Source organism: Polyergus mexicanus, unplaced genomic scaffold (assembly GCF_030449975.1).
Source record: "Polyergus mexicanus isolate NDT 795.1 unplaced genomic scaffold, iyPolMexi1.0 SCAF_4, whole genome shotgun sequence".
Classification (NCBI taxonomy): Eukaryota; Metazoa; Arthropoda; class Insecta; order Hymenoptera; family Formicidae; genus Polyergus; species Polyergus mexicanus.
Window position 1 is genome coordinate 11,127,732 of NW_027223324.1, and position 13,541 is coordinate 11,141,272.

The 13,541-nt window shown below is 35.8% G+C and overlaps 4 protein-coding genes across 6 annotated transcripts in view; 2 read left to right on the forward strand and 2 right to left on the reverse strand.

Moving 5' to 3' along the window:
• On the forward strand, positions 1 to 3,110 carry LOC138932582 (potassium channel subfamily K member 13-like). The gene is made up of 5 exons (XM_070294540.1): positions 1 to 138; positions 510 to 702; positions 1,335 to 1,409; positions 1,637 to 2,042; positions 2,269 to 3,110. The coding sequence occupies exons 1-5, from the start codon at positions 10 to 12 to the stop codon at positions 2,747 to 2,749; spliced, it is 1,284 nt and encodes a 427-aa protein (XP_070150641.1). The 5' UTR covers positions 1 to 9; the 3' UTR covers positions 2,750 to 3,110.
• Positions 406 to 8,950, reverse strand: LOC138932581 (PR domain zinc finger protein 10). Of its 2 annotated transcripts, none has more exons than XM_070294539.1 (13): positions 8,868 to 8,950; positions 8,438 to 8,651; positions 7,976 to 8,366; positions 7,560 to 7,901; positions 7,101 to 7,430; positions 6,838 to 7,032; positions 6,244 to 6,759; positions 5,892 to 6,156; positions 5,657 to 5,798; positions 5,389 to 5,577; positions 5,112 to 5,303; positions 1,646 to 5,026; positions 406 to 1,291 (listed from the first exon to the last, which is right to left on the reverse strand). In XM_070294539.1, the coding sequence occupies exons 2-12, from the start codon at positions 8,600 to 8,602 to the stop codon at positions 4,748 to 4,750; spliced, it is 3,006 nt and encodes a 1,001-aa protein (XP_070150640.1). In that variant the 5' UTR covers positions 8,603 to 8,651; positions 8,868 to 8,950; the 3' UTR covers positions 406 to 1,291; positions 1,646 to 4,747. The 2 variants fall into 2 exon arrangements, with proteins under 2 accessions (XP_070150640.1, XP_070150639.1); XM_070294538.1 differs by having other exon boundaries at positions 8,834 to 8,918.
• The window catches only part of Gabpi (zinc finger DHHC-type palmitoyltransferase GABPI), a 6,402-nt gene continuing 1,727 nt past the window's right edge, over positions 8,867 to 13,541 (reverse strand). Inside the window, exons 3-4 of one of the 2 annotated variants that reach the window (XM_070294542.1) lie at positions 13,212 to 13,409; positions 8,867 to 8,950 (exon numbers count right to left, since the gene is read on the reverse strand). In XM_070294542.1, coding sequence (XP_070150643.1) covers positions 13,220 to 13,409 — 190 coding nt within the window. In that variant the 3' untranslated portion in view covers positions 8,867 to 8,950; positions 13,212 to 13,219. Of the gene's footprint in view, positions 8,951 to 9,181; positions 13,410 to 13,541 lie in introns of those variants that run through there. The other variant, XM_070294541.1, reaches the window with a different exon arrangement.
• LOC138932586 (coiled-coil domain-containing protein 191) lies at positions 9,443 to 12,571 on the forward strand. The gene is made up of 5 exons (XM_070294546.1): positions 9,443 to 9,734; positions 9,970 to 10,156; positions 10,288 to 11,057; positions 11,445 to 11,643; positions 11,910 to 12,571. Exons 1-5 carry the CDS (start codon positions 9,529 to 9,531, stop codon positions 12,552 to 12,554), a joined length of 2,007 nt encoding a protein of 668 aa, XP_070150647.1. The 5' UTR covers positions 9,443 to 9,528; the 3' UTR covers positions 12,555 to 12,571.

The window sequence follows — 13,541 nt, forward strand, 5'->3', positions numbered from 1 at the left end:
TCGCCGGTGATGTGCTTGTGTGGAGGCATCGCGGAGGACAACGCCAGGATCATCCTCCTCGCCGTTGTCCTGGCAGCGTACATGCTCGCAGGCGCGGCTCTCTTCCAAAGGCTAGAGAGTGATCTTGAGATAGGGCAGGTACAGAATTGTCGTGTTATACGTGTGTATCCCCGCAGAAAAATTATTCTTATTTGCTCATTACAATAGTTTTTATAAGGAACAATTATAGATTGAAAAAATGTGCATCTCTTATTTTTGAGATAAAAATATGTTAAAACGAGTTTTTTTTCTTTTGTATGCTAAGTATACCTATATAGATTAGTGATTTAAAGAGACAGCAGAGACTTTATTTAATATTAATTCATACCAGACGCGAATCAATGAATTGTGTGTGTATTTTAGTAACACGTGATCAATGTGTGGAGATATACTTTTATTGTCAAATTTACGATAAGTCATCCGTTTATTTTAATTTTTCTGCCAATATCTTCGGGGGACGGGGGGCATAGGCGGCAGAATTTTGGCGGGTATATCACGCGTTTCGAAAACACCACCTGCGAGGCAGCCCCTTGGCTCTGCAGAGACTACACGAATTGTTGTACGCCTATGGCAACGCTTCCGCCACCGGCATCATCAACAAGAGACGCCGTTGGGACTTTCCTGGCAGTTTTCATTTCGTAGGCACCATAGTCTCTACGATTGGTAAGAAATATAACGTACACAATATATCGTGTTTGGAATACTATCCACTAGACATCCGCATCCACGTCGTGACCGGGATATCGAGGTCAGTAGGATTCGTGTTGCATTCTTGTGTTCTTTGCATTCTTTTGGTTCACCGTTCTCGAGAAATGGCATGAATAGATCGTTTTTAATGAGAACGATTTATTTCAGTGATTTCATTTTACATTCTAGATCTTAACATGTGTAAAAGCAAAGTTTTTTTATATTAGAATTATTATTATTAATTCGTATAATATATTTTTTTATTAAAGTAAATTTAAATTCTTGGAGTGTAAAGATGATTTTGCGATGTATATAAATATTTATATGGAATAAAGAAAAATTGTCGAGATGATTGCATTCTTCAGTAAAACTCTTGATAATGATGTTAAATAAAGGGATAAAGGTCGTCGGCCGGCATATGCATGAGAATGTACTCCTGTAAATTCCGGAACGCTAATATCTCGCGACCTAGTCTCGCATTTATCTCCACAAGCCTGGTTGTCCCTTGGTCGTTCCGATCTCTCTATACATATATATCCACACATGTTACTATATAATGCAGTTTCTGAAATAAAAGAAAAACTGATGACACTGAAATAATTTTACAGGATACGGAAACACCGTGCCCCAAACAACGGCCGGCAAAGCGGCAGTCGTTCTTTATGGTTTCTTCGGTTGTTCCGGTAATTTTACAAATATATACCAAGTAATAAAAATATTTAACGTCAAATATTTAAAAAAAATTCAACAAAAATCATAATCATTAAAAAAATAATCTCTGCTCTTAATAAAGTGAGAAATATAGAAGACGAACTCTATTCTTAACATCAAAATAAGACTTTTTAAAACATTCTCTATCGTGCAAAAAATATAAACTTTGTAAATATTTAATTAAATATAAATAATTTAGGTGGCATACTGTTCTTTAATCTCTTCCTGGAAAGAATCATCACTTTTCTGGCGTGGATTTTACGCAGCTGGCATATACGTCGATTGAGGAGACGTCTTCGCAAGACTACATTAGCGTGTCGACGGGTTTCTAAGTCAACGAACACTCCAAAAAGATCGTCTTTACCTGACATTCTCGACGACGATGACCACGTGGATCTGGACCAATGGAAACCAAGCGTATATGGGGTCATGCTCTACTTGTCCGCGGTTTCCTGTATGATCGCCTGTTGCGCTGCCGCGCTCTATGCATCGCTGGAGGGCTGGGATTACTTTGATGCGTTATACTTTGCTTTTATCAGCTTCACCACTATCGGATTCGGCGACTTCGTTAGCACGCAAAAACCGAACTATCCTCACGTACATTGGTACGTTGTAAAAATTTCTCGTTGAATTAGTGAGATCAAATTTGCATGAATTTATTGCGGCGCGTAGTTGAAATTTTGCACAAATGTTAAATAGATCTTTTCCTTATGAAAATTTAAAGACATTAATAATCCTTGAAAATTGCGTTCTTAAAAATAAAAAGATTTTTGCGAATAAAGTTCTAAATATATAAACAGGTTTTATTCCTTTTTATGCGCGTTTACGCAGGTACAGATTTGCGAACTTCATCTTCCTAGTGGTGGGATGTTGCTGCATATACTCTCTGTTGAACGTCACGTCGATCGTGATAAAGCAGGGCCTGAATTATGTGATACACAAGGTGCAGTATGGTAATCGGGACATGGCGGCACCGTATCTGCCAAGACGACAATCTTCAGTATCGACCATATACTACTCAAAGAAGAGGCCGACGACAAGATTCGTTGGCAAGGATTCAATCAGGGCAGAGGATAATTCGGAGACGCCTCGCAGGATGTCTGGCGAACTGATCTCTATGAAGGATTTCCTCTCCGCCAATAAAGTCTCCCTAGCTGTTATGCAAAAACAACTTTACGACGCCGCGCAAAAGCAGAGAGGCGGCGCCGGATCGCTTGCCGCTACGCCGAATCAGATGCTGAAACCTGGTGCAGTGGGTCCACTCGCGATCGCCAGTGAAAAATTTGAAAGTAAAAGTACGATAAATAGATAGGTATAATCATGGCAAAAAAGTAGTGGTTATAAGAATATATATACAAGATGTCCTATGTACAAACTGATACTATCGTATTTCTTCTTAAAGCTTTTGTTTTGACAAGGAATGATAGTATCGGTCTATATCCAATCTATATAAGACATCCTGTACAAACATATATATGATAGCGCATACCTGTATCGAATGTATTTTTCACAATATGTTTGGTAATTAATAATTTTGAGAGCAATGATAGTGTCCCGATTATAGCAAAATATAGCATAATTAAAAATAATTAGTAACTTTATATATAAAGTCTGAATATTAAATTAAAAGTATTAAAACAAGATTTCTTATAAGAAATTTGTCGATATCAAATATTTGCTAATGCCTTAAAATTATTATATAAATTAATTTTGGTATTTTTTTGATATTCTAAATATTTGTTCCAATAACTTCTTTACATCGAATCTGTATTTTATGGTGTCGCAGAACTCATAGATGTTCGATGTAATCGTAATAAATGATGTATTCGTTGTATCGCTCGAATAACTTTATTTAAGTTATGTTTATAGTACAGTCCTCCATGTACTCAACGACATCGACAAACATGCAATCTTCTGTCTCCTTGTAATTGCGATAATGTATGTCGTGTGTATACATCGTGTAAAATAAATTCAATGTCGTCGTTTCTCATCGATAAATTTTTCCGAGTGTGAAAATTGTTCGTGCGGGTTTTATTTACGACATACATCAACCAGATAGGTTTACCACAGGATGTATGAAAAGACATAATTATCCGAACTTAGACGTTGCGGAATACACAATTTTGAACAATTGTTGTAAATACCTGTGGTATGCTTACGGTGCGTAACGCGTGGCCAGGTATACACAGCTTAAAATACACGTACGTTACTTCTGCTGCTCGTAAAATTACGAGGACGAAGGTTCCTTTGGCTACGTAACTACAGTACCGTGTATTGATTTAAACCAGACATCTCGAGTCGGCCATTCTCAAACAGGCTCTCAGTTGTGACGCTAGATTCATATGTGGATGAAATTGGCGATTACGAAATGATTACGTGAAAATAGTATGTTCCGGTGAAGAAATCTAAAGGCGCGTATTTTACTTGTACATTATTCTAAAATGAGAACGTGGACGTAAGCATTTACGACGAAATCTTGGAATTACGAGAGAGAGAAAGAGTAAAAGTGAAATGGACGATTTCTTGCAGAGATTTGCAAGTTTTCACGTAATCTACAGACAATCGCTCGCCATTAATGAAGCCAAATACGTTGCGAACAATGATTTTTAATATTATTCATCCATACCATTGTACGGAAGAAATCACGCTGATCTAAGACACAGTGGTCTCGTCCGCTGCCAAATTTAAGCCGGGCTTAAATATCGTTTTCTTAAACTTGACGCTTAAATTTGGTCCATCTAATTCACACTTGAATGACATCGGATTTTATAAGCTTGGTATAAGATTTTAAAAGTAAAACTACCAGGCCTAGTACAAAGAATGTGTCGATAGTACCAGGACATGTTCTACCTTTTTTTCTCTTTTTTTCTTTATGATATTCTTAATATTTCAAGAAGAAATCTTTCAACAATTGTGTGAGACTACAATGTTCTCCGTCGCAAGTACACTCGAGCCTCACTGGTTTCCAGTCGATGTTTTTAGGCAGTTTTTTTCCCGAGAGATTCGGTATTCTTAAAACTGCGTGCTCTTTCCAATAAATCTGCTATTTATCATCGGTAACTGTCGTTAATGTCAACCGATCAACGTACAACCAACAAAACAGCGCCGAGTGTTTCGCACCGACGCTGACAAAGCCCAAAATCTTTTCGGGCGACATGCCTTACCGCTTCATCATCGGGCAGTATCGATCCCGATTTGGTAACGGCAGCAAAAAAAACAGCCTGCCTCGGCTGCATACAAAGATCGCGAGATTCATATCTCGTTAAATTGGCGACGCTCATCCTCCGTATTGAGGATGTCACACTTCTCCTCAACGTATGTCCCGCATACGCACAAACTGCTGCCCGATCATCTCCAGACCACCATTACCTATCAGATCAACATCGTTCGTGATTTTGATTATTCTTTGTTTAAGAAAATCCCCGTTTACGTCGCATCCTTGTATGTAATCGGATATTACAAAGTTGTTATCGTTTAGCGCGGGTGGTTGATTTTGATTTTGCGGTGGCCGGTTCCGCGATCGCGGTATTTGATCCGCCGGCTCCATTAAATGGGCATGTTTCTTGCGTTGATGTTGCAAGAGTTTTGCCTTGAATTATAATTTACACATTCTAACTTTTTTCCGATTTTATCAGTTAACAAATACACAATCTCATACAAGAGAAGAAACTTACCTTGCTGGCATACTGTTTGTGACACCACTGGCAACCTTGAGGACTAGTTGTGACACTGCCTACTGTTTGGCTAAAACTCGGATTCGGCAGTCCCGAAAATTCCGATTCCTTTTGTCGGTTACTAGGTGGCAAGGCCGCACCCGGATGATTCTTCATAATATGTGCTTTACGTTTACTGCTACTTTTGTAAACCTTGAAAGAAAAATATACAATATTTATGAAAATATGATAATTTTATTTTTACATGCGAAAATACGAATTTATTGCGTGATTAAACCTTGTCGCAATACTGGCAGTAATAGTCTCTGGTTTGCCGTAGAATAGGTAAGTTCAATTCTGGCACGGATTCCGGTGCGACGTCAGGATGCCGTTTCGCTAGGTGATTTACCAGCATTCCTCTTCGTTTAAAACCCACTAGGCATTGATGGCATTTATAAATGAAGCGATTGTAATCGTTCGGATTTACCTGTCAATCAAAAATATGTATAACAAATAAATAATGAAGAAAAAAGCACACACATTATCACATTTTTACTTCGACATACCTTTGGCACAAATTTCTTTGCCTGGTTGCTCTGTGTCATTTGTTTTCCATTAACTGTTTGAGAGTGATGTATTTTAGTCATATGCTCCTTCAATTTATCTTTTCTTTTGAACCGCTTGCCACAGTTGGCACAATGAAATTCCCTGTGCAAATAAAAATAATCAGATTTTTATTAATACTATTAATGTAATTGATGTAATGCAAAGAATTATGGAAGTGTTGTCAGAATAACAAACCTATGATCAGAATGTTTCAGCAAATGCATTCGCAATTTGTCAACCGTCGGAAAACGTTTTGTACAATGTTGACATTTGTGTTTTCTTTCGCAATGATGTACCCGAATGTGTTTGCGAATAACTGAATACTTGATAAATGTTCGCTGGCAGTGGGGGCAGTTGAATATACCGTCTCGATTTCTATGCGTCTCAACATGATCCTTCAGCATTGTACCTTGGCGAAAAAGCTGCCTGCATATTGGACACTCAAAGACCTGCTTATTTTCTGCAAATCCGAATTGTTATAATACAATTCTTATTAAATTCTCATTAATTGATTCATTACTTAGATTAGAGGTAATAGACTTATTACCTTTATGCGTTTTCAGATGACCAGACAATGCAGAGTTATTCATAAATCGTTTCAAGCAGATACTGCATGGCAGTGGCTTTTGGTCCTCAGCACCATGCGCCAAGCAGTGCTGTTGTAATCGTATCTTTGTAGCAAAACGTTTATAACACATTGAACACTTGTATGTACTTAGAGGGGTTAATCTCTTCGTTTTGGGTAGTGCCGATCGTCCATGTTGAGATACATGATTCACTAACTCACTTTGCTTCTGGAATTCCAGTCCACACTGTGGACACGTGATCATTTGATTCTCAATTTTGATATCATTGAAAGAATGAACGATTGTGTGTAAGTTAAGCAAAGACGGTTTTTTGAAAATCAGATTACACACAGAACATTTCCATTCTTTGTTACACTTGTTGTTCTGCCGTGAATTTTCCTTTTCTTTCATATTTCTGCCGCGAAACATTTTTACACGTCGATTGTTACAAGAACTGCCATCCAAACGCGGCCATATGGAAATTTGGTTAGCAACCTCTGTAAAAAAAAATTCCATTAATTAATATTTCAGAGTCATCTAGTATATAATATTCTTATATTTACAATCTTGTATACCTTTTTCATCTGGTTTAAATATTGGCAAATTTCTGCGACTTGCATAGTCTATACTAGGGCCTGCCTTTAATTCTTCTTTCGGCGAAATGTTTCTATTAGTCAAAAATATTATTCCGTCCTTCTGCTGACAAATGATTAAATTTTGCTCCTTATGCGTTAGGGCAGGCCGCACAAATCGCATCCAGTTTGAAGTATCTGAAAAAATACAATAAGAATTCAAAAATTCATTATCTCATCAACAGACACGATAGATCATTACTTACTTTCGTTCGAAACATCTACTTGCAGCAATTCACTACTCTCAGTTTCGTAGAGTAGTGGTAAAGCATTTTTAAAGGGCGAGCCGTCGTAAGAGCACAATACACCTTCTATAGGTCCAAATTGTGTACGCCTTCGAATATTACGTTTTGCAAAAACTCCATAGGTTACACCATCCGCTGTAGCTTGTGAAGTAGATAATTTGTTTAACGAAAGATATGATCCTGGCAGTGTTGCTACAGCACGCGATGGTACTGGTTGATCTGCGATTGTGCACACATCGTTTAAATTACAACTGTCATCTTTGGTGCAATTATTGTCATACTCGTCGCACCCTATAAAAATGGATATCCAATAAATAAAAAATTGTATAAAGAAATTAAAAAATCAAAAATATCTATTAATACAAGTATATATGTGTAATTAGAATAATCTTAAATATGATATATTTATATGATACCTACACAAATTTTTTTTATCTGTTATATGCCGTTTTGATCTTCTTACATCTTTCTTCTCAATTGGTTTCTTCTTTTCGTTGGGTGATATGTTTCTAGTAATTTGTTGAATTTCTTTATCACACTCTGGCATAATAAGATTGTTATTTTCTTTGTTTGCATCTTCTATTACAGATGGTAAAGCAACATGACTATTTTCTATCTCCATATTTTGATTTTTAAATGTGTTGATAACATTTATTTGATCATCTTGCATGACTAAGAAATCTCTAGTCAGAGTGAAGTCTGCACCTGATATTCCTGTTAGCATTAAAGGAGTTGCTGAAGATTCCAACTCAGATGTAGTTTCTGCAAGTATTATACAATAATCCAATAACCATAAAAGTATGTACAACTATTTTATTTTATAGATTATTTCTTACCTTGCATTAATATCAATTCGCTGCTAACACTCGACACCAATCCCTCTTCATTCCCATTGCCAACAAAGTCTGTGGTAGCATCTGTTTGAGGTACAACTTGAGCATCGATTGGATGGGTCAGTTGAGTCACATAATTGATGCTCGTTCTTATATTTGGTTCAGGCTGGGATATCAAGGGAGAGGATGGACCTTGAAGCACAACAACAGAATTGTGGAAAGGAGAAGAAGGTAGTTGGACTGGTGTGGGAGAATACCTAGCGGCAGAACTCATGTTTGGATCAAGCGGACTGACGCGATGCTCGAACTCGGACAGAGGTGAGGCTGCCCTTGGAGAGAGAGAAATCTGTTCGTATGTGGGAAATAGGCGAGATTGATCCTCCACATATTCCACCTGTAACAAAGTAATATATTGTAGGAACAGTATCACATTGACATTGTCGTTCGTCGTTAAAGATTACTCACCGTCAAAAACAAAAGTCTATTATTCAATTTTTTCGGTTGTTCACACAAGGGTGAAGCAAAAGGGTGATCAATAGGCCAATTCACTGAAATGTCAGTCCCCTTGTCGATGCTAGATATCTCGAAAGACTCGGCAGGGGCCCCCTCAGGAGGGCCCCTTGGATCCATTTTACGTCTTATATCGCACCAGAGAAGTCTGATATTTTATCGCCTGTGCCTATATTAAAATGACATTTGACATATGAGAGATTGACAAACTAGGAGACCAAACTGCGTCGACTGCTACACGCAATTCTCGATGTTTCGAAATTAACGCGAGGAGGGGATGAAATCATCACGCGAAAAACAAGTGTTCGTGCAACGCGTCTCCATTGATTTAAAGTCTTCGGGAAGACTTACCAGCCTCAATATACAGATTTCAAAGTCGACGCACCTTTCACTCCGTGATGCACCAGCTGCTGCAGCACTAGCACTGGCCGTCAACAATCGACGATGTCAATCTCGAGTCACGATTGACTACCATTGAGATAGCGGGAAATTTCAAAATTATAAATTAGAAACTGTTTTCCAGATTATATAATTATCTTATAAATATGTAAGTTGTACATATATTTATGTATTATATTATGATTGCAATTGCAAATATTGAATAACTAAGAAATTAATATTACTTATATAAACTTGCTTATGTATTATTTTTTTAATTTACAAGTTATAAGATTTAACATTTTTATGCTAAAACTCAAAGTTACAACATATTGCATAATATAATGTTTGAATATATTGTTAATTTAAAAAAATGATTCGTATTATTTTATTTTTTACGACAAAAATAATAATGCATTGTGTAGACTAATATTAGTAGCGTTTTATTCTCCCCCAACTCTCATTTCTATTCTTGTCTTCGTCAAACTCATGAATGGGGGTTGGGACATTCACACTTGGGGTTGGGAAACTGAAACTTACCTTAACAACAGAAATAGACACGCATAAACAAGACGCTAGCACAGTTCACGATATGAATTGATCGATGTAGATATGCACGATAATTATTATATTAATAGTAAAGATCATTTCAAGATCATTTGACAAAGATGGTGCAATTTGATGAAGTGAATAAGATAATGGACGAGATGATGAAAGTGACGATTTTCAAGTCGTCCGAGAAACGTCGAATGCTAGAGGACGAGAAGAAAGCTTTTCCAGATCCAAATCTAATTATGGATGCAAGGCATCGAATATTTCGAGAAAATTTCAGCAGTTTTCAAACAAAGTCTTCTATACTAGCAGAGGCCCGAAAGTATGTGTGTGTGTGTGTGTGTGTGTGTGTGCTCTTTCCCATTTAATTATTATACAATATATTATATAATTTATAAATATAATTTCTAATTTTTTTATTATTTTATCATACTTATTTATTTTTATTATTATAGATAAATAAAATTATGTATATATATAATCACATAATTTATTAATGCAAATCATAATAAAGTTATCTGAATAAAATCAAACGAATACTAATATACTCGTTGCAGATTATTAACCGAGGAAGAAATGAAAGAATTAAAACTGAAGAAAGAACAGACTTTTATAGAAAGGGAATTACGCAAATTTGAGGAAAATTTGCAAAAGTCTCGTCCTAAATTTTGCGAACCATGCAGCAGAAAGACTATAGCTAGCTCAAATGACGAAAACTTTTGGAGAACATCTAGTAGAGTCGAGGTAAAGAGTTGATAAATTAAGCATTTTATATAATAAACACGAATCATAATTTAATTTGTTCGAGTTTTATTTTAAATATGCTTAATTATTCAAGTTAAGAATATGTATTAATAAAATGAAACAATTTTTAGAGGATCCTTATTAATAAAAGGAGAAGTAAAACGGCCGAGCAGAAAGTGATGGTCGAAAAGAAAATCAAACAGGCATTCGCGGAAGTTTCCTCCATTGAATCGAAAGATGCCAAGCAATGTTCGAGTTTAAATAAGATCGAAGGAGTATCCTTCGGTAATATCAAAGTGACTATAAGGGATAAATCGAACCATGAGGAGCATCGATTAAATGTTCTGAGATCATGCTTCGATACTCTTCGTGAGAATGCGCGGAATAAACGACGTCTTCGCGAGATCAAGATCAATATTCAGAGCATCGTATCCCGAAAAAATCTAAAATCGTGCATCCGCGTATGGAGGATGCATGTAGAGAAGGCGAAGACTCGACGAGAACACGCGGCAGAAAATTCCGACGTCCGTAAAATCGAGATACTCATTGATACTATCACGGAAACACAAAAGGAAATGACGAAGTTCCAGAGAACAGAGTCCAAGAAATTTCTTCCAAATACGAGGGACGCCAAAGTGAGGAAAAAAGTTCCTGCTAAGCCGTTCGTCATCGAATCGCCAGCACAGAATCGACTGAACGCTCAAAAAGATATTATCCACAAGCAGAGAATGAGATTGGCTGAGCAGAGCAAGATTATCGAAGAATTGAAGCTGAAACAGATGCAAGAGGAAATAATGAAAGCTAGTGAAGAGACAATGAATGCAGCTAAGGAGACTCTGACGCATTGTGGTCAGCAAACTAGAAGAAATCTGATACAATTAATGAGACAAGCAGGCTACAGGTAGTCCTGTAATTATAAATTTCATAAAGACATAATTTAAGAAATATCTATCAATTTTTTATCTTAAAAAGATATAATTGTACAATCAATTATAAAACTCCTGAGTCTTAAATTGTATCTTTTTAAATTAACTTCGCATTTTATGTAAGATATACAATATTTCTTTATCTTGAAGCATAAAGATACGGATATTATAAGCTACTGTTGCAATATTAAAGTGGATCCGTTGATTATTATCTGGTTTCAATGGCTTGTGAAATATAATCTTAAAGATATCTTAAAGAGATATACGTTCAAATCTAATCTTTTACATCACAGTAAATTAAATCAATACAATTACACAAACATACTTTGACATTTCTTTACATGTTTCTCTTTAATTAATAGAGACAAGTCTTTAAATGCGCCGGTATGGGTACCAAGTCCACCTAGATTTCTAGTAAGGATGGAGGCGCGGGCGGAAGCGAGGAGGAACAGAATAAAATTGCGTGAAGAAGCACGACAAAAGAAACTAGAGGACGAGAGGAGGAAAGTAGAAGCCACCAGGAGAGAGGAGGAGCAAGAGAGAAGAAGATCGCAACAAGAGGTCAGATAATATGAGAGGTCAAACTATATTAATATCGTGGTAGATATATCGTATACACTTAACTCTCACACAATTTTCACCTTTCAGATAAAATTATATGTCTCGTGAGGGATACGCGTTTTTAGTAAATATTATATTATATAATAATAAACTGTATACTGATACAATACTTTATATATTTTATAAAGTACTTTTTGTTTTCGCTTATACCGCTTATACATTTTAGAAATATACCCGCATTTAATTATATAAGATTTTGTCCTTAGGCTTTACGTGAAGCAAAAAGAATGCGCGAGGAACGAGAGCAACAACGAACGTGCGAAATGGAAAGATATAGGAAATTGAATGCCATGGCAGAAGAATTTTATCACAAGCATTTGCTACGACGATACATAATGGAACCATTCATTGCACTCATTGAAATGAAGAATAATTATATAATCAAAGCTGAGGACCACTACAAACGGTGCTTACTGCAAAAAGCATTTGTAAGATGGAAAATAGAAACAGGACGTCAAAGTCAAATTAAAACAGAGTTAGCTATATCATTGTACAACAGAAATTTATTGTGGTACGCGTTACAAAAGTGGAAGGATATGGTGAAAGAGGAGAGACGAAAAAAGCAAGTGGCTGAAGACTTCTCTGACATGAGATTACAAAACAAATGTTTCAAACTGTGGAAGATAAAAACTGTGGAATATAAAGCTGAGCGATTGAAGACTGAACGTTTAGCTTTAAAACATTACGAAGAAAAATTGAAAACAAGATACTTCAATATGTGGAAAAGATATCTAAAAATCGTGCCAGATATCCTAGAAAGTGAACGAATAAAAAACACATGGCGGGAAATAGTGCAAGAAGTAGTTCCAGACTTCGACCCCAAACAAAGAGGTGTAATATTAGAAGATTAGCAATGAATTTAAAGATAATATAGATTTTTAATACTGTAAGAAAATTGTAAACCTCGTATCTGAATGAGGTATAGAGAATAATCTTATTCTTAAATACACTTAAGATAAAGTATTTTATACACAGAATAAAATGTAAATTATTACTCATAAATTATTATTCTATACATTTGTATTTAGATTTTTTCTTTTTATCATAATTTTTCTTTAATTTTTCTTTTGGATCATAATCGATTAATATAATTCATTATATTATTCATACAATGGCCACTTTATCACAGTTACAATAAATATACATATGCACATTCATACATTAAGGATAATGACGAGTCTCATGAGAATTGGTGCTTCATGATATGTCAGAAATGATCTTACAACAGGAATATATATATTGTACTTTGCATCAGTTATGAATTGTTGCAAAGATGTAAATATTAGAATATATTAATAAATAGATGAATTGTGCGATTGAACCAATATGAATGACTGTATTCCGATTCTCTATTTTACATGAATGTATCAACATCGATGAATGACTTAGCGCCATGACAGACTTTTTAGCCTTATTTTTCTCTAGTTTGTTGAACTTGATTTCATTACATCTTTTGTATAGAATATAATATACTGTGCAAAATACATTCAAACAGTTACCTGACTTACAAATATCTTTAAGTTTTGCAGCAAAATAATCGAGATACATTCTTTAAAATTCCATGATCGTATTGACTTCCGGCATCTAATCGTCGTTCATTCGACGTTGTGCCGAGAGAAAGCAGCCATAGATGATATACGAGATAACAAAAGAGCACTAGGCCGACAAGGAGGCTGTAGAGTGCGGAGACGAAGCAAAGGGCGATGCTAAAACAATATACACATTATTACATATCGACCGACTCGGGCAGCACGAGGGAACAGTTGTGCGACAAGTTATCTGTCAAATTTTTATATATCAAAAAGCAAAAAAATAAGAGATATTACAATATTTATGAT

Coding starts and splice junctions, on each gene's coding strand:
- LOC138932586 (XM_070294546.1), top strand. CDS start 9,529: ATGGTGCAATTTGATGAAGTGAATAAGATAATGGACGAGATGATGAAA. Junction 9,735..9,969: donor ATACTAGCAGAGGCCCGAAA/GTATGTGTGTGT, acceptor TACTCGTTGCAG/ATTATTAACCGAGGAAGAAA. Junction 11,644..11,909: donor GAAGAAGATCGCAACAAGAG/GTCAGATAATAT, acceptor TTTTGTCCTTAG/GCTTTACGTGAAGCAAAAAG.
- LOC138932581 (XM_070294539.1), bottom strand. CDS start 8,602: ATGGATCCAAGGGGCCCTCCTGAGGGGGCCCCTGCCGAGTCTTTCGAG. Junction 6,760..6,837: donor ATTTAAACCAGATGAAAAAG/GTATACAAGATT, acceptor TTTTTTTTACAG/AGGTTGCTAACCAAATTTCC. Junction 6,157..6,243: donor TCATCTGAAAACGCATAAAG/GTAATAAGTCTA, acceptor TCGGATTTGCAG/AAAATAAGCAGGTCTTTGAG.
- LOC138932582 (XM_070294540.1), top strand. CDS start 10: ATGTGCTTGTGTGGAGGCATCGCGGAGGACAACGCCAGGATCATCCTC. Junction 139..509: donor GTGATCTTGAGATAGGGCAG/GTACAGAATTGT, acceptor CGGGGGGCATAG/GCGGCAGAATTTTGGCGGGT. Junction 2,043..2,268: donor AACTATCCTCACGTACATTG/GTACGTTGTAAA, acceptor GCGTTTACGCAG/GTACAGATTTGCGAACTTCA.